The 16,510-nt window shown below is 57.9% G+C and overlaps 7 protein-coding genes across 7 annotated transcripts; 3 read left to right on the top strand and 4 right to left on the bottom strand.

The window, feature by feature from the left end:
* Positions 1-577: 577 nt before the first annotated feature.
* D7B24_000021 (uncharacterized protein) lies at positions 578-1,210 on the bottom strand (the record flags this gene model as incomplete). Its single annotated transcript, XM_028634287.1, has 1 exon — positions 578-1,210. One exon carries the CDS (start codon positions 1,208-1,210, stop codon positions 578-580), a length of 633 nt encoding a protein of 210 aa, XP_028499327.1.
* Positions 1,211-2,276: 1,066 nt separating this feature from the next.
* D7B24_000020 (uncharacterized protein) lies at positions 2,277-2,903 on the bottom strand (the record flags this gene model as incomplete). The annotated part of the gene is made up of 4 exons (XM_028634286.1): positions 2,277-2,436; positions 2,483-2,517; positions 2,799-2,818; positions 2,882-2,903. 4 exons carry the CDS (start codon positions 2,901-2,903, stop codon positions 2,277-2,279), a joined length of 237 nt encoding a protein of 78 aa, XP_028499326.1.
* Positions 2,904-6,142: 3,239 nt separating this feature from the next.
* D7B24_000019 (uncharacterized protein) lies at positions 6,143-6,852 on the top strand (the record flags this gene model as incomplete). The annotated part of the gene is made up of 3 exons (XM_028634285.1): positions 6,143-6,500; positions 6,558-6,743; positions 6,800-6,852. 3 exons carry the CDS (start codon positions 6,143-6,145, stop codon positions 6,850-6,852), a joined length of 597 nt encoding a protein of 198 aa, XP_028499325.1.
* A 1,000-nt stretch (positions 6,853-7,852) lies between these two features.
* Positions 7,853-9,188, top strand: NSA2 (Ribosome biogenesis protein; the record flags this gene model as incomplete). The annotated part of the gene is made up of 7 exons (XM_028634284.1): positions 7,853-7,948; positions 8,041-8,297; positions 8,431-8,494; positions 8,557-8,593; positions 8,652-8,869; positions 8,951-9,069; positions 9,125-9,188. The coding sequence occupies 7 exons, from the start codon at positions 7,853-7,855 to the stop codon at positions 9,186-9,188; spliced, it is 855 nt and encodes a 284-aa protein (XP_028499324.1).
* Positions 9,189-10,198: 1,010 nt separating this feature from the next.
* Positions 10,199-11,015, top strand: D7B24_000017 (uncharacterized protein; the record flags this gene model as incomplete). Its single annotated transcript, XM_028634283.1, has 3 exons — positions 10,199-10,222; positions 10,293-10,408; positions 10,481-11,015. The coding sequence occupies 3 exons, from the start codon at positions 10,199-10,201 to the stop codon at positions 11,013-11,015; spliced, it is 675 nt and encodes a 224-aa protein (XP_028499323.1).
* A 428-nt stretch (positions 11,016-11,443) lies between these two features.
* Positions 11,444-13,473, bottom strand: PEX5 (Peroxisomal membrane signal receptor PTS1; the record flags this gene model as incomplete). The annotated part of the gene is made up of 2 exons (XM_028634282.1): positions 11,444-13,224; positions 13,296-13,473. The coding sequence occupies 2 exons, from the start codon at positions 13,471-13,473 to the stop codon at positions 11,444-11,446; spliced, it is 1,959 nt and encodes a 652-aa protein (XP_028499322.1).
* A 1,353-nt stretch (positions 13,474-14,826) lies between these two features.
* On the bottom strand, positions 14,827-16,173 carry D7B24_000015 (uncharacterized protein; the record flags this gene model as incomplete). The annotated part of the gene is made up of 4 exons (XM_028634281.1): positions 14,827-15,343; positions 15,446-15,844; positions 15,908-15,949; positions 16,151-16,173. 4 exons carry the CDS (start codon positions 16,171-16,173, stop codon positions 14,827-14,829), a joined length of 981 nt encoding a protein of 326 aa, XP_028499321.1.
* Positions 16,174-16,510: the final 337 nt, after the last annotated feature.

Here is a 16,510-nt window from a genome sequence, read left to right as displayed (position 1 = left end):
TGACGCACAAGGTGGTTGAATGTTGGATACGTGTCAGCAGAAACCAGGGGTGGTTGGCAGATTCAGGCGTTGCACTCTTCTCTTTCATTTATTCTTTCACGAAGCCTGATGGATGTTCATAGCTATTGGTGTTTTTGGGGGACCTGGATCCCAGCTCGACCGGTTTCGTCGGGCGTGGGCAGTGTCCGGAGTTGGTTTTCCTGTTACAAACAGCCGGATTCCCAGAGGCCATACTGCCTCCAGTTATTGCAGATTGTCAATTCAGAACTGGCGTTGTCGCCTAGCTTTGCTTGGCTAAATTCGAATACCCAACATCTTTCGAGCGATACATCATTGACGGTGGAATATCCCTGTCATTTATTGAAAATGTTGCGTTGTTTTTGCTATGATACATCCAGCTCAGGCTGCAGAGTAATACACGATGCATCCCCTTTCTCATGCACGATGAGTATCTTACACAGTCTCTCTCTCCGCCTCACCCCCTTCGGTTCGTTATGTGCACGAAATACAGCACTTGGTCCTCGAACCTGCTGGACAGCTTCATCCGGCAGAGGGTTTCGGACCCGCGGCTCTGTGCTCAGCCCTCAATCTCCTCGAGCCCCTTGATCCTCAGCTCGCTAACGGCGAGCGTCGTGAAGCGGTGCTGGCTCCTGACGCGCTGGGCGCGCCTCGTGCGCTGCTTCTTCTTGATCTTGATGCGGACGGGCTCGAGTTCCGACCCTGTGACGACGGCGCGACACTCGAAGAGGCGCTCGTCAATGTAGGGGCTGCCCTTGAGGGTGAAGTCGCGGCTGCCGATGACGGAGGCGCAGTCGAGGCGGAGGACGTCGCCGGGGACGACGCCCGGCATGCGGAAGGGGAGGCGAATGGCGTCGCCGGGCTGCACGAGGTAGGGGCGGCCGTGGATGTGGAAGGTGATGTAGTGCGAAGGCTGGGCGGCAAGAAGCGGGAGGAGCTGGCGGACCGAGTCGGTAATGGGGGCGGGCTGGGTGGCGGGAGCCTGCTTGGGGTAGAGGGCAAGAGGGTCGGCCTTGGCGGCCTGCTGGGCTATTGTCGTGGCGGCCTGGGAGGGAATGGCATCCTGTGTCGGCTCGATGATGGGCGTTGTGGTGTTGAAGGCGCGGGCGCGGATCGGGAGGAGAAAGGTCGGCGGGAGGCGGGTGAAGGGTGCCCGGAGCTCCAAGGCGGAGCGCAGAAGTGCCCTACTCATGACTGTGGGTGGTGCGGCTGGGCGAAATGGACGGGTTGCGCGTCCAATTGCTTCAAGATGCCGAGTGTTCACGCGACTGTCGTGAAGTCCTAGAAAACTTTCGAGGCTGGAGGTCCAACAGGAGATCCCCACTTTAATCCGCAGCCCAGGTGAGGTACCCACCACGAAACATTCGAAGTCACGTGGTGCGTCACAGCCAGACTCTTTGTGATGATGAGCAGATGACGGGTTATACTCCGGGTGCGTGAGATGGAACGAGTATGCTTTAATTTTCTGCATGATCAGTCAAGGTGAGAGATTTCAAATTGGGTTATTTTACAGCTTCCTTGCCGTTTGCCAATTTATCACCTCATGTTTAACTGGGCCAATCTGTCATTGTCATCAGGTCTCAAAAAGGTGTTCCTCCTCACAGCCTCCGTTTAATATATTTGTCAACTCCTTCAAATATAGGCCATGTCCCAATGTCAAAAACCTTGTAGCCAAGTTTTTGACGCAAATTACTCAGCCGATGGTCGAAAGGATCCATTGGGCTGAAGGCATAATATATGGCGGCACAACGTCCACAACAACATTTCGCTTGAGTTTAAAACCTCAAGTCTGCTGGCATTGCTCCGGGCCAGGGTTGTCGGTCTCTTGCTAGATGGTGGGGCCGACCTGAACGCAGAGGTTGAAGCCGGATACACATTTTTGCATGTGGCCACGCTTATGGGCTTCGAGACGGATGTTCCGCTGTTGCTCCAAAGAGGAACGGGCGCAAGGTTAGAGATCCAGTCGACTCCAGGAAGGCAATATGAGGTATCGTGGCCATGATAAAAGCAGGAGGATGTAAATGAAAGTGACAAGGTGGCAATAAGTGCCGTGAATCGCGTGTTTGCTGTAGCCTCGAACAATTTACTGCTGTGATCAAGTACAACCCAATTCAAATCAGCCCTGACTCACCAAGGTCGACAGCATATGACGCAAGAGCAACAAACAGAACTTTCTTATTGCATGGGTTGCTGAAAGGACTCTAAGTTCTGAAAGTGGCCAAGATAAGCTCCATTCGAAATTCAATTTGCTACTTGCATCACTGTTCTTTTTCTGGCTCCAAGGCTTCTGGCTTCAAACCATACATTTTGACTGGGAACAGCTTCTCTGCATTGGCTGGATTCATTCCCTTTTGAATCTCAACCTTGACGATACGCAATCCCGCCTGCTTGAATAGTTTTCGGAATTTCGCATCGCCCCTTTCCTTGATTAGCTACGGATATCGAGACCAGCATACGAACTTACCGTGTAACACCACCGTCCTCATCATCATATATGTCCTGTCCGCTTGTACTGATGTTTTCTTTGATAACAATCAATCCGTCAGGACTCTTCAGTGCTGATTTACAATGTCCGAGGTGCTCCAAGACTTCTTCATCTGTAAGGTATCCAAGACACCATTGGATCCAGACAAGGCCATAGGAAACAAGTGGATCTGGCCGCCATGCGCTCATACTGATATTCTGAATCGAACGAATGCCTGGTTTTCCGTGCAACGCGAGGGTAAATTTAGGAATTGGTTCGATGATGTCAACCTCTTTGGCCACGTGGAGAAGTAGACCCTCGGTAACCCTGCCGATCCTGTGAGGAGGTTCAGCAAATTCCCGAAATATTGAACCCTTTGCTTAGATCTGCTGTACTTACCCTGCGCCTCCTTCAAGCGCATTTTCTACGATCTGCCGGCCATTTTTTTCTCCAATTCCCAACTTGGCCAAAAAGCTCCGGGATCCATGTAGATCAACCTTGTTAATATTGGCATAGCCCTTCCACTTTGGAACTCCACCAAGCATGCCACAATCGTCAGCGCTAACATCGCCCCAATACTTCAAAGCTAGATCGTAGTCGACAGAACCGTGGCTTGTGGGAGCCGAGCTCTCTGTTGCTTGTGGTGGGACCATGTTGCTGTTGCTCATGCAATAGAGGTTGATGAGCTGGCTGGGAGGGTTGTGAGTGAGCAAAATTCAACAGTGCTTGGTGAACCGCCCCAGTTTCTGGCTTCACCCAGACGCCATGGTACGTCAAAGCCTTGGTGCGCTGGGCTGCATACTGCCTGCCCGGGTGCCTCCAATTTTTCCCCACAAACGTAGGCAGATGCTCGCCCATTTGCCGAAGATTTTCCGAACAGCTACGCAACCATTCCCCTCTTACTTTCTTCCTCAAGGGGGGATTAGTGATGCAGGAAGGCTTCGCGACGGAAAGGGAAGTCCTCTCAATGGACACGGCTAAGAATCCGAGGTCACTCTGAGACCATAAGTTGCAGGACGGTCTTCTTCCGAGAACAGTTGCGAGATGATTATAAATGTCCGTATCGAGACCAGAGCGCCAGTGGGAATGCTATTTGAGTCATGAATATCCTCCGAGAAGTAAGGTACACGACAATGGGAACGAGTTCGCGCAGCAGAACGCCACCGACATCAAGCAAAGCACGGTAAATGTGAGAGCCGCCAATGCTGCCGCCAACGAGGCACTGTAAGCGACCAAGGTAACTCTCAAGGACAATAATGCAAGCTTGATATATGCGGGCTGGCTTTGGGTCGCTAAGCACTTCGAGGGGCCAAGGAACACGTTCGAGAGTCATCACTAAATATCTATCTAGGAGATCTGACCTGAGTGGCAGCGCGCTATGCAATGGATCTTTGTCGGGAAAGGACTACACATTGACCATTGACCGACAAACCTACGAGGTTTACCCTGTTTGATTCGCAGACCATATTTCGGGTCTTTACACACACGTTCCATTTGCGGCCGGTCCATGGCTGCGGGGCCTCTAGGGTACCGCTGACAGAGGCGGCAGCAGATACGGGACCACACCCCGATAAATGCTGGTTGGAGTAGACTTCATTCATGTCAACTCAGTCGCAATCATCGTTACCGCCGCGAGTCCATCGCATGCCTGTTCTCGGGGATGCCGGTCCATATGTCCAGCGCCAAGAATAGTGACTTGGACGTGCCAGGTAACGACTGCGCTTCGGAGGACATGACGAACATGCTCCACAGTAATACTCGACCAAATCAGCATCGATAGCCATGTCAACCTCGGCCTTGTGCAGTCGCGACTGAAAGAGCTCGTTCTCAAAGTCTGGCGGCCAAGAAATCCGCGGCGAAGACCCCTCTAGCTTGGCATGCAGCAGAGCTCTGGACCCTAGGACAGGTCGAGGAACTTTCGCTCTTGGGTAGCATTCCTACACATCCGGGCCGCTATTTTGCTTGGCAGCTTGTGCGGCGCAGTTGCGCAACTCCGCAACGAAAATGCAGCTTCCCGTGAGTAAGCCGTGCTGGAGCGACTAGGGACCCGTTCTAGGACGTTCGGACGAACCAGTGGTGTGTATTGGTGAGTGGGCGACAGCTGATGGGAACTTTGATCAGGCAGCTCGTGTCGTCAAGCGATGTGCGGGTATTGACCAGTAGCGAACAAGATTTCCAATTGTGTTGTTACCCTGATCGGCCGCTCGCTGAGTTGTGGCCAGTTCGGTCGAAGGAAGCGGATGACTTGCCCAGCCTGATGCAACCTCGATGAGGGGTTCGGCCAACGGTAGTTGATCCATCAATGATCTTGCTTCAACCGTTAGATCAGGTCCTCCCGCTGTGCATCTACGCCATGCAGGGTAAATACCGTCTTACGTGGGGGTTGCCTATGAGCTCGCGCATCTGGCGAGCTGAGATCCACCGGACGGAGGTAAAGTCCCTGAGGCAATCAGATCGACTTGCTGGAGCTTTGGCCGAAGGCCCATAAGGCTTTTAGCAATCATTTGGGGCATCCTATTGTGCAAGGATCTTTTGAGGCACATTGCCCTACCTGAGGCCCCTCAGGCTCAGGTTCAGGCTGAGGTCATGAATGCACTGCGACGAATTTGGAAGACGAAGCCGTCGTAAAGCTGTCAGCATCAGCGCATACGAAATGAGTGCAGGTACATAGGTTTGATGAGAAGTCTGAGGAACCTCAAGTGTCGCAGGCACCTCCGGTAAGTACTTTGCGTCTCTGGAGCTTCGATGACACAACTCACTGACAACACCATTTCAAGTACATTCGCGTCCTGGCTCCTTGCTGTCACTATGTTGAACAACCGCGCTGGAATATGCAATATTTTGACCCAGCATGATGTTGTACGCCCTTCTTTGCTGGCATCTCTGTATCAAAGGATCCTGTAGACGCGTCTCAATTCTTTCAGCGACACGAGACGCATGCAACCTCCCTGTACAGTGCAGCGATCCTTCTTTACCACCTTCCCCCCAAGAGCCCTAGGCAGAACACCAGGCGTGTAGAGAGCTCCATCATCCGGAGTTGCCACCGGCCCATAGCCGCCGCACCAAGTCCAAGAACGGGTCGATGTGGGATGGCACCCGCCCGGTGGACCACCCAGCTTCACCCGCTCCATTCACATCAGGGAGGCAACTTACGATGCAAGTCAGAATTGCCTGTCTGAGGAGCCAGGCTTCCGTGTTGCATCGTGATATCTTGGCATGTATTCCTACGACGAGTTGCTGAGAGCAGTTGCCCAAAGACCAGAGAAGAACTAGGGCTAACGAATGCTGATCAGTTCCGCAACAAGCAATTTAGGGTTACAGTATTGGCAAAGCTTGTCAAAGTGGAGAGAAAGCAGGATGTGTTGCTTATGCATCGTCAGCTGCCTCACTACTTACTTTAGGTGCCTAGGTATGTTGACAAGGTAGGTAAGGACAGAGGCGAGATGAGCACTCCACGAAGGCGAGCCTGGTGCATCAGGAGACGGAAAGTCCGGCATCTCAGGGCAAAGGGGATTCTTTCGAATGCGAGAAATCTGTCTATAAAAGGGGCGCCATCCAACCTGAAGTTCTCTTCAATTCATCAACAGCCTCAGCAACAATTCCTTAAGACACTCTTCCATCAACTTCAAACCTCGCCCGCTTCTTAAGCAACACGTCAAGATGCACTTCACCACTGTTCTTTCTACCCTCGGCCTCATGGCCAGCATTGCTCTCGCAGCCCCCAAGGCTCCCATTCTGGCGGCCCGCGATGAGGATGTTGACTTCACTGTCTACAAGGACGATGCTGGCAACGTTGAGTCCTTCGTCAACGCCACCGCGCTCGGCGTCGACATCTTTGAGCCCATTCCCGATGATGGTGTCGTCCTCAAGGACCGCATCGTCGCCGAGCCGGGCACCAAGGCCTGGGCCTGGATCCGTGCGCAGATCGACATCAACTGGGACGAGGTGACCGAAGAGCAGCTGCAGAAGCGCCAGGGCTGGGCCAACATTGGCATCGGCATGTGGGCCCAGGACAACTGTAAGTTGAATTCTTCCGAGAAGTAATGGAACAACTTACTGACATGCAGGATGATAGGCCAGGGCCAGGCCTCTTACTTCGACAACGTCCAGTACAACGTTAACCACTACGGCACGATCAACCACTACAGCTTCGGTATCCGCTACCGTGGCCTGCGCAACGGAGAGCAGCTTGACGTCAGCCGCCTGAACGGTGGTGACTGGTGCGGAACCTACGTCGCTACCATTGCCCGCAACTCTGGCAGTAAGTCTACCCCAAATAGTTTGCAATTGCACGCTTCTAACCTGATCTTCTTTTAGCTGGCTGTGGTCACGTCGGCCCCATCAACTGCTTCCGTCTGTGGCTGAACTAGCGTGATGATCTTTGGAAGAGGGTCATTCAAGGCTTCACAAACTTACTCAAAAGAGATCAGAGAGACTTTCAAGTCCTCAAGCTAACTCACACAATTCTTGTCACTCGTTCGCTTTCTTAGGCTACCTCGCCATCCCATTTAAGACAGGTAGCAGCTCAGTTCACAGACAATAAAAATGATGCATCAAACAAATACAAAATCGACAAGGATACCAAGCCGTGGATGGTCGGATAGAAAAATGTCTCTGACCCTAACCTTCTGCTGTTTCCGTGTCCCTTCTAAGCCTGACAAGCCTCCTTTTTCAGAGTCCTTGACAAATGACCTCTGACACATGGTAATTAAGTTGTTCCACGTGTACTCCATTCTGCTCGCCGCCAAAGGACACACGGGGTTTCACGGTGGACAAATCATCCATGTTTGTTGAAGTGTTAGAACCTCATATCTGCCAGTCGTCTCATTTCTTCCTTAATCTCCCGTGTAATCATTCAAGATCAATGTCACTGCTCGTCATTGAAAGTCACCCTCTCTTCGAGGCAGGAATATATGGATGCATGCCGGATCGACCTTGGAGAGACACTTTTGCGCCGCCGAAAGAAAAAGAAAAACGGTTCTGTCGTGTAGGCTCCAATTTTCATGGTGCGTTTCCATGTTCCGAAACTACTTTGTGTTTGCGATGCTGATGCTCAGTTTGAGGACATCGTGTGTATGCTATGGCTTGACAGCTGCCGCCCGAAGCAACGTCGCGATGGGCGAGGACAAAGAGGGATGTTGATTAGGTAATGCAGCTGCCGATTCGAGGCCAGACCCGTGGTTGTGTGGGCCATCGGAATTTCACCGGCCCGCCCGCGAAATCTTGGCGGTGAATTTTTGAGGTGGGCCCCTCTATCGGTCGGTATCGCGACCCGCCACTTTCTCCAGGCATCGCATCTTCCTCCCAACCCAAGGGAAACCCGATCAACTCGAAGCATCTGAAGCCGCTCGTCAGCGCCAATCCGTCAAGATGCCTCAGAACGAGTGTAAGTCCCAGCAGCCCACGATTCCGTTTCCCTCGCCAAGAACCCTGCTGACCATGCCCCCCCTGCAGACATGGAGGCAAGTTTTCTTCACCCGCGGATCGACCGCCGACCGATGCAAGGAAAGACAATCACGGACCATGCGACTAACGTGCTGTTTTCTTCGACATAACAGAGGTGGAGGAAGCTGCATGGACGCAGGCTCGACCACGAGGAGAGGACCCGCAAGAAGCTCGCGCGTGAGGGCCACAAGCAGAGCAAGGATGCGCAGAACCTGCGTGGCCTCAAGGCCAAGCTGAGGGCCGAGGACAGGCGCAAGGAGAAGATCCAGATGCGCAAGAAGATCAAGGCCCACGAGGAGCGCGATGTCAAGACGACCAACGACGAGGAGCCCAGCGAGCCCATGCCCGCGTACCTGCTCGACCGCAAGAAGTGGGTTTTGCTCCCTTTCTCTCGATCCTCCGCCTTCAGGTTTTCCAGAGGGTTTTCCAGAGGGTTGCCCAGAGGGTTTCCCAGAGGGCGGCAGGACGGCAGAGGAGCGACGTTGCTGACGTGGTTGATGTAGCCCCAACATGGCCAAGGCTATCTCTTCGCAGATCAAGAACAAGCGTGCCGAGAAGAGCGCGAGGGTACGTTCTGGCGTTTGGCGGATGGTCTTGGAGTGAGATGTAGGACTAACGAGAGGGGATAGTTTGCCGTGCCGCTACCCAAGGTCCGCGGTATTGCTGGTAAGCTCATCCCGGTTGTTTGGTAATGTCGGGGAAGCGCGGCTGACACGGACGACAGAGGAGGAGATGTTCAAGGTTGTGTCCACCGGCAAGAAGACGCACCAGAAGTCGTGGAAGCGCATGATCACCAAGCCTACGTTTGTCGGTGAGAACTTCACGCGTCGCGACCCCAAGCACGAGCGGTTCATCCGGCCGATGGGTCTCCGTTACAAGAAGGCCCACGTCACGCACCGCGAGCTTGGCGTCACGGCTCTCCTGCCCATCATCTCCGTCAAGGTAGGCAATGGAGTGGCAACCACGTCGAGGGTTGCGGGGGGGGGCGTATCGTGGAGGCCAATGCTGACACGGGACGTGCAGAAAAACCCCAACAGCCCGATGTACACCAACCTTGGTGTGCTGACCAAGGGTACGATTATCGAGATCAACGTCAGCGAACTCGGCATGACGACGGCCGGCGGCAAGGTCGTCTGGGGCCGGTACGTGACTTTCTGGTCTCGCCTGCACGGCGACGGTACTGACGTGAACGTGTAGCTACGCGCAGGTCATGAACACGCCCGAGAACGACGGCTGCGTCAACGCGGTGCTCCTCACCTGAGCTGTCACGTCGCGGGGCGTGGTGCGAAGCAGGCATTGGACACAAGCAGGGCAAATTGAACAGGTGGACGCAGACGGCTACGTGGACGCAGACGGCTACGTGGGGCGCATTCGCTGGCGTTTTTGGAGTTTTGGAGGTTCTCGAGTACAACTACGGGGGCCGTCATGCTGAACGATGGAAAAAAGGAGAGGGACAAGCACTCTTGCGATGAAGCGATTGAGGTTCTCGGATTGAGGTTCTCGGCATGGGCGCTGTGGCTCGAGCTGAGGCTGGGGCTGCGGAAAGGGGAGATGGAGACGCCTTCACATGAGACGTCGTAAGTACGGTAGCGAGCAGAGTGACTTGGCAATACCCACGTGAAAGTTCAGCATGTGTTGAAGTGCCACGCCCCTGCCGTCACCTCCCTAACCAGGCTGCCAGGCATGCCCAGAGGCCAGTGAGGTTGGCGGATCGAGCCCCCGGGGTACAGCGGGCTCCGGGGCTCTGGCAGAAAGCCATCACATGTCAGGTCGCCCCCCAGCCAGCCCATCCCTCAGGCTGGTAGGTCCCTAAGCCACCTTGCCCAGTACAAGACAGACCCCCTGGCGTCATCCGCTTCTGAGGTGGGGTGCAAAGGCCGGGGTCACTAGGACGTGCCCCCCCCCCAAGCCCCCCTTGGCCCCGCCTCCCCCTACAGTCGCACCCGCATCTGTCTGCCACTGGCCGATGCCGAAAGCCGTCAGACCAACATCCGAGGCACGATTGACGAGGGACCCAGGACCACGGCCATCGTTTTCCCCGACCTTGCGCCTGCGCGTCGCGCCGTTTCCACGGCCTGCTCCATTCATCTCCTCCTCCCAAGCAGGACAGGACAGGACAGGACAGCACAGCACAGAACATCACTCGCAATCGCCTCTACCCTTCGACACGAGCATTGCAGTGATTGCTCTCCCCTCTCGACGACCCCAAGCGACCCAGCCCACCAGGTACCGGTACCCTACCTGCGAGTCCACCTTCCCGAGGCTCGCATCATGGAGGCTGTCAACGGCCTCAAGGTATGCCCGTCCCTTTCGAAAAGGAAACCCCCCAAGGATCTGCTCGTCTGACTGAACAATTCCTGCCCAGGCCGCCCTCGAGCGCATCGTCCTCGACCCTCGCTACCATGACATTCTCGCCGTCCTCAAGGGCGCCCGCAACGGTGCCGTCTACGGCACCAAAGTCCGCTTCCCCCACGCCCTCGTGTATGATCTCACCTTGCCGTCCCACCCGCCTCTCCCTCACGTGTGATGCTAACGTCCGTGTGCCTCCGACAGCATGATCTTCCTCTTCCGCTCCGGCACCCTCCGCGAGAAGGCCGGCCTCGTGTTCCGCGCCACGCGCACCCACGCCCGCAACCTCGCCAAGTTCGCCACCATCTACAAGCTCACCATGCTCCTCCTCAAGCACTACGGCCCGACGCCGGGCAAGGAGGGCCCCCACGACGCGCTCCTCGCCGGCGCCCTCGGCGGCTACCTCGTCTTCGGCGGCCGCGGCGCCCGCTCCGGCCGCATCCCCAGCGTCAACCAGCAGATCGTCGTCTACGTCTTCGCCCGCGTCGTCCTCGCCCTCGCGCGCCTCGCCGTCAAGCCCGGCGCCGGCCTGCCGCGCGTCAGCGAGCCCGCCGCCAGCGCCCGCATCAGCCACTACGCCTGGCCCGTCTTCGCGAGCGGCAGCTGGGCCATGGTCATGTATATCTTCCGCTGGCACCCCGAGGACCTGCAGTCGAGCCTGCGCAGCAGCATGACGTACATCTACAAGCAGAGCGACGACTGGGATTCGTTGCGGAACTTTGCCTGGCACAACCAGTGAGAAGGGGGGGGGGTTTGGCTGGCGTTCGGGGGTTTTGCATATGCCTACCTTACAGTGTACATAGCAGGTTTGTTTGGGGAGGAGGCAGGTTTTTGGAACATACACCGTGGTTTGATAGACCTGACAAGCGACATGAAATCCGACATGAAATCCGACATGCAATCGCGAACATCATGGACATGGCATGCCGGTTCCATCCCTTTCGGTGACGGCGCTTCGCAAGCAACAGCATGTGGTCAGTCAGAGGGCATGTGGGCACGCCGGAGACGAACCGTGTCGCGGCCTCGTCGCTCGTCCCCGTGGCAGGTACGCCGACGCACAATGGGTGCCTTCGCCAGAGGGCGGGAAGCGCGCGCCGACATGGTCACACATGCATCATCCACGTCCAGTGCCGCATCATGGTCCAGACAGATTCGGTGTCATTCAGCCTAGAAATCAAACTCGCCCTTGAACACGTCCGGATCCACGCCGGCGACCACCTTGTCCGCGAGATCCCGGCGGCCCATCTGCGTGAACACGCGCCGCAGCGTGTCGTACAGCGTCGAGCTGCGGTTCTGCGCCGTCATGCGGTCGAGCCGCTCGTCGAGCTCGGTCGTGTTGGTGCCGCCGCCGGCGCCGCCGCCGCCGAGAATCTCGTAGGCCTTGCTGCGGCCCTCGCGCTCGATCGACTTGTGCATGCTCAGCGCGGCGAGGAAGTGGGCGGCCGCCTCGTCGTGGCAGCCAATGTTGATGCAGCTGACGCCGAGGTTGTAGCGCGCGCGCACAAAGTTGGGGTGGATGCTCAGCGCCTTCTCGTACGCGGCGATGGCCTCCTCCGACTGGCCCGAGTTGGCGAGCGTCGCGCCGAGGCGGTTCCAGAGCAGGTGCAGCTTCTCCTGCTGCGTCGAGTCGCCCTGGGCCGACGAGTTGAGCGCCGACGTGAAGCAGTCGACGGCCTTGTCGTAGTCCTCGGCGCCGTAGAAGAGGACGCCGAGCCCGACCTGCACGTCGGGGTCCATGTGCTCGCCGTCGGGCGACAGCTGCGCCGCCTTGATGAAGAGGTCCGTCACCTTTTCGCGCAGCACCTGCCGGTCGGTGAAGCCGAGCTCCGACGGCGGGTGCAGCGACGCCGGGTCGATGATCTGCGGGTACCGGACCGAGAGCCAGCGCTCCAGCGTGCGGTACGCCGTCGAGTCGTAGCCCTCGTTCGTGTAGGACACGGCGAGCGCCATGAGGGCCGACGGGTTGGCGGGGTCGAGCTTGATGGCCTGCTCGAGGGCGCGCAGCGCCGCCGTCTCCTTTTCGTTCTGCGCCTGCGCCTGGCCGAGATACACCCACGCCTGCACGTGGCTCGGGTCCTGCTGCGTCGCGGCCTCGAAGGCGAGGGCCGCCAGCGACAGGTTGCCGCCCTCGCGCATGATGCGCACGCCCTCGTCGAACGCGTTCTTCTCGTCGATGAAGATGTTGTCCTCCTCGAACAGATAGGGCTCGACGACGGGGTCGCCGAGCCGGCCGCCCCAGTAGTCGCCGCCGAGGCCCTGGAAGTCCGGCGGCACCCAGTCCTCGCTGTCAAACTTGTCGAACGTCGTGTCGCCGTCGACCATGGCGCGCGCCGCCGCCGTCTCGGACTGGATGCCCTTCCATATCGACTCAAAGTCGCCAAACTCGTTCGTCTCGGACTGCATCGCCCTGTCCATCTCCTCGAGCTCCGGCTCGGCGGCCTTGGCCTCCTCGTCTTCCTTGTGCTGCAGCTCCATCTGGGCAAACTGCTCCTCCCACTTGTTGTCGTCGAGCTCGACGAGCTTGCCCTTGCCCTTGGCGTCCTGCTGGGGCATGGGCTGCTGGTGCTGCATCGGTTGTTGGTACATGGACTGCTGGTACATGGGCGCGCCCATCATCATGCCGCCCGAGTAGGGGTAATTCAGGGCCGACGGCGGGTTCATGCTCTGCTGGGCGGGCATGGGGCTCGACCGCGCCGACGAGGGCTGGTGGTTCATCTGGCGGAAGCGCGCAAAGTCCTCGGGGCTGAAGCGGGTGCCCTGGGGCACGTTGAAGGCGGCCTCCATGGAGGACTGGGCCTGGAACTCGTTTGTCCATGTCGGGGATGTCGAGGCGGCGCGGAGGTGGACGGCGTGGGCGGGGTCAATGTGGATGGAGCCATTGGGCATGGGGATCTCTTGCTGGAGGTTGGGGTTCTTGTTCAAGAAGCCGTTCATCATCTGGTCGAGCGCTGGTCAGTGGCGGTTTCGTCACCTTGGAAATCGAGCTGGAGGCCCGAGCCCGAAAGGGGGGGGGGGGGACGGCATACCTCATCCTGCTGGGCGCTGCCGCCACCGCTGCGGAAGCCTCCGGCGAGTGCGTTGGGTCCTCTCTGCGCCAGACGGTCTCCTTGTAATTGCTTGTCGCCTTGGACGTGCTTCTGGAACTGGCTGAGCGGGTTGCCCGCGGTCGAGCATTCTGCCCCGCCAAGGAAGGACATGGTGAAGGGGAAGGGGCGAGATCGGGAGGCGGGGTGTCGGGGCCCTTGGAGGACTGGGATGTAGTTGGGCGGTGAATCAAAGCTGGTGTAGATGTGGCCTGGTGTTCGACGGCTTGGAGTTGGTGTTTGGGTTTTGACGAGGTGTCGTTCGACAGTCGAGGAAGGTGAGAAGCATGAGGAGGAGAATGTCTCTGGCTACGGCTTTGGTGGTTTGTCAGTCAGTCACGCATCCTCCGCAGCGGTTCAGTCCACCCAACGCCGCCTGGACCGAGGCTCGCCCGGGCCGGCTCCAGGTTTTCCACACGCCTGGCGCTAGGCCGATCAGCGCAGGGTGCTGACTAAGGACAGGACCACAGAACCACAGCCGCTGAGGTCAACTGCTACGGTCAACCGCGAAGGTCAGCCGCGAAGGTCAGCCGCTATGGTCAACCGCTATGGTTAACCGCTAAAGGTCTACTGAACCTCACTGTATCTTGTCTCCAGGTGCACCCACAACCAATGTGCTGCAGGTGCCTCCAACAGGTGCCAACTGAAGACGCCTCGGCGACATGTACTCTCAGCCTGCCCTGAGCAAGAGCGGTCCTATCGTACTGAGATCCAATTTGCGTCAATCTCAATATCATCAGACACAACCTAAAGGCCCAAGGAAGCTGCCCAAGACGCCGTCCCCTATATTTCAGGCGGTGCCAGGCACACGACATGACGACCTCGGACCTTTCCATAGAATACCGTGTAGCGCGTGCCGGCCCGTCACCCTTCGCACTGCCGCCTGGACTGCCGTTTCATGGCAACCCTGCCCACCGTGCCAACCTTAATGTCGAAGCGTATGGTTCAACGGATAGATATGCTTCGAGCGTTTTCTCGGCCCGCGCAGGGGTTCAAACCTCAGACACCCGGCAAAGCTTCATTCCCTGGTTCCTCAGGACTCTAAAAGGGATCGTCCAAGGCTTGAAACGGCCCATCTGCCGACGGCCATCCGATCACGAAACCCCATGCCTTTGATCAGCGGCAACCGGGCGGTGACCTTGTGAGGAAGGAGACCGCCGTGGCAGTGGCGCTCGGGTGCTGTCACTGGCAGCAGCGTTCACGGCAGCAGCGTTCACGGCATCTGCATCTGGTTCGTCAGGCCACGGCCATGAAGAGGAGTGATGATCAGCAGTCTTGTACACGTACAAGCGGACTGGCCCAGCCTGGCCCGTCCGCACCCACACCCACGCTATCATACAGCCATCAGACACACGACGGCAAGATAAAGTACACAGTCGACACCCCGTCACCGGCGCCCAGCCAGCGCGCTCCAACGGCCGCGGCGACCGGCAAGCTCGCCAAACCACGACCCGCCGCTCGGCCACCCTACTCGCGGGGTCCCCTGGGCTCCCTGGGCTCCCTGGGCTCCCTAGGCTCCCTGGGCTCGCGCGACCGCCTCTGGCCCCTGTCGCCGCCCTCCCTCGGGCGCCTGCGGCTGTTGGCGTCCTGCGTCTGCGAAGCAAAGCTAACGCGCAGCGGCCGTCCGCCAATCTTCTGCGTCTTGAGCATGTCGATGGCCTTGGTGGCGGCCTCGACCGTGTGGAAGTCGGCGTGCGCGTAGCCGATCGGCCAGCCCGTGTTGCGGTCCGTCGCGATGCGGATGCTCTTGACGTCCTCGAGCGCGCCGAACACGCCGTTGAGGTCCTTGTCCGTGGCCTCGTACGAGATGTTGCCGACGAAGACGGTCAGGGTCGGCGGGCCCTCGTAGCGCGCGCGCGTGTTGGTCAGCTCCGGCACGCGCCGGGGCTCGGCCACCATGCGGCGTCCGTGCCAGAAGGTGCCGTTGACATTGTCGGCCGCGACCTGCACGGCCTCGGCGTCCTTGAACTCGATAAAGGCGAAGCTGCAGCGGGGTCCATGTCAGTCGCCGTCATGAGCGGTAAAGCCCCAGATCGCAAAGGAGAGGAGACAGGGAGGGGAGGAGGGGGGGAAAGGGCATGCTCACTTGACACCGGGCTTCTGCCGGGCAACCTTGGTCACCTCGCCGTACTTGGAAAAGGCCTCCTTCAGGTCCTCGTCCGTCACCTCGCTGACAAAGTTCTGCACAAACAGTGTGCGCCGCTTCTCGTCGTCCCAGATCTTCCTCTGCTCCTGCGTCGGGCGCCCGTCCTCCCCCAGCAGGACATCAGGGCCGTACTTCCTGGGCGTCGGGGCGGCCTCGGCGGCGGCGTTCACGGGCGTGGACTCCTCCTCGCGGAGCGCAGAGGTCTGGAAGAGGGAGCGGGGAGCAGCGGCCGAGAAGGCGCGGACGGCAGCGAGACGGGAGGCGAGGGGCGCGCTTCGTGCGCTGGGGGCGCGAGCCACCGATGCGGCAGCGCGGAAAGCGGCGTGACGGAAGGAATGCCTGTGAGGGGGGCAAATGAGTCACACATGCCATTGGATGTAAATTGAAGAAGAACAAACTTACATTGTGATGAACGTGTTGTGGTAAAGGAGAATGGAAGAGCGTCTCGGGGGATGTCAGGATCGAATGGCCCGTATCTCAAAGCTCGGATAGGAGCCACGAAATTTTAGACTGAGATGGGACTGGCGCTATCGATAAGAGCAAGTCGCGGTCAGATGCATATGCACTCACGTCGCATGCATACCGGATGCTGGGAACATCCGCTTCCATGTCCACTTGACGACAACAACTGTCTCTTCAACTCACATCAGATTCTTGTTCACGGCCATGGGCAAGAGATAGATGAATAGCACCGTACGATTATCGTAGCAAAGGCAGAACGACGTATGGCCACTCCAGTGTTTCTCCCCCACCTCCAGCGCGCGCCGGCCCTTCACTTTTGCAAGGTATTCTACGAATCGCACCAGTCTCCTCTTCTCATCCGTGACCTTTGAAACCATGATAGCTGCCCTGGAAACGTTGGATACGCCGCAGGGCGAACACGCTTCAGCCATCAAGGCGACTCCCTGAGATCGCCACATGGGTATATACCGCCGTCTTCCTTGTCCCTTCCCCAATCAATTCCCTCGCTCAACGTGTAAGAGCCTACATGGCCGTCCACGTTTG

The sequence above is a fragment of the Verticillium nonalfalfae genome (genome assembly GCF_003724135.2).
Source record: "Verticillium nonalfalfae strain VnAa140/NRRL 66861 chromosome Unknown scaffold_1, whole genome shotgun sequence".
In the NCBI taxonomy this organism is placed as follows: domain Eukaryota; kingdom Fungi; phylum Ascomycota; class Sordariomycetes; order Glomerellales; family Plectosphaerellaceae; genus Verticillium; species Verticillium nonalfalfae.
Note: the sequence above shows the minus strand (reverse complement) of the source record. Positions and strands in the feature narration are given on the sequence as shown.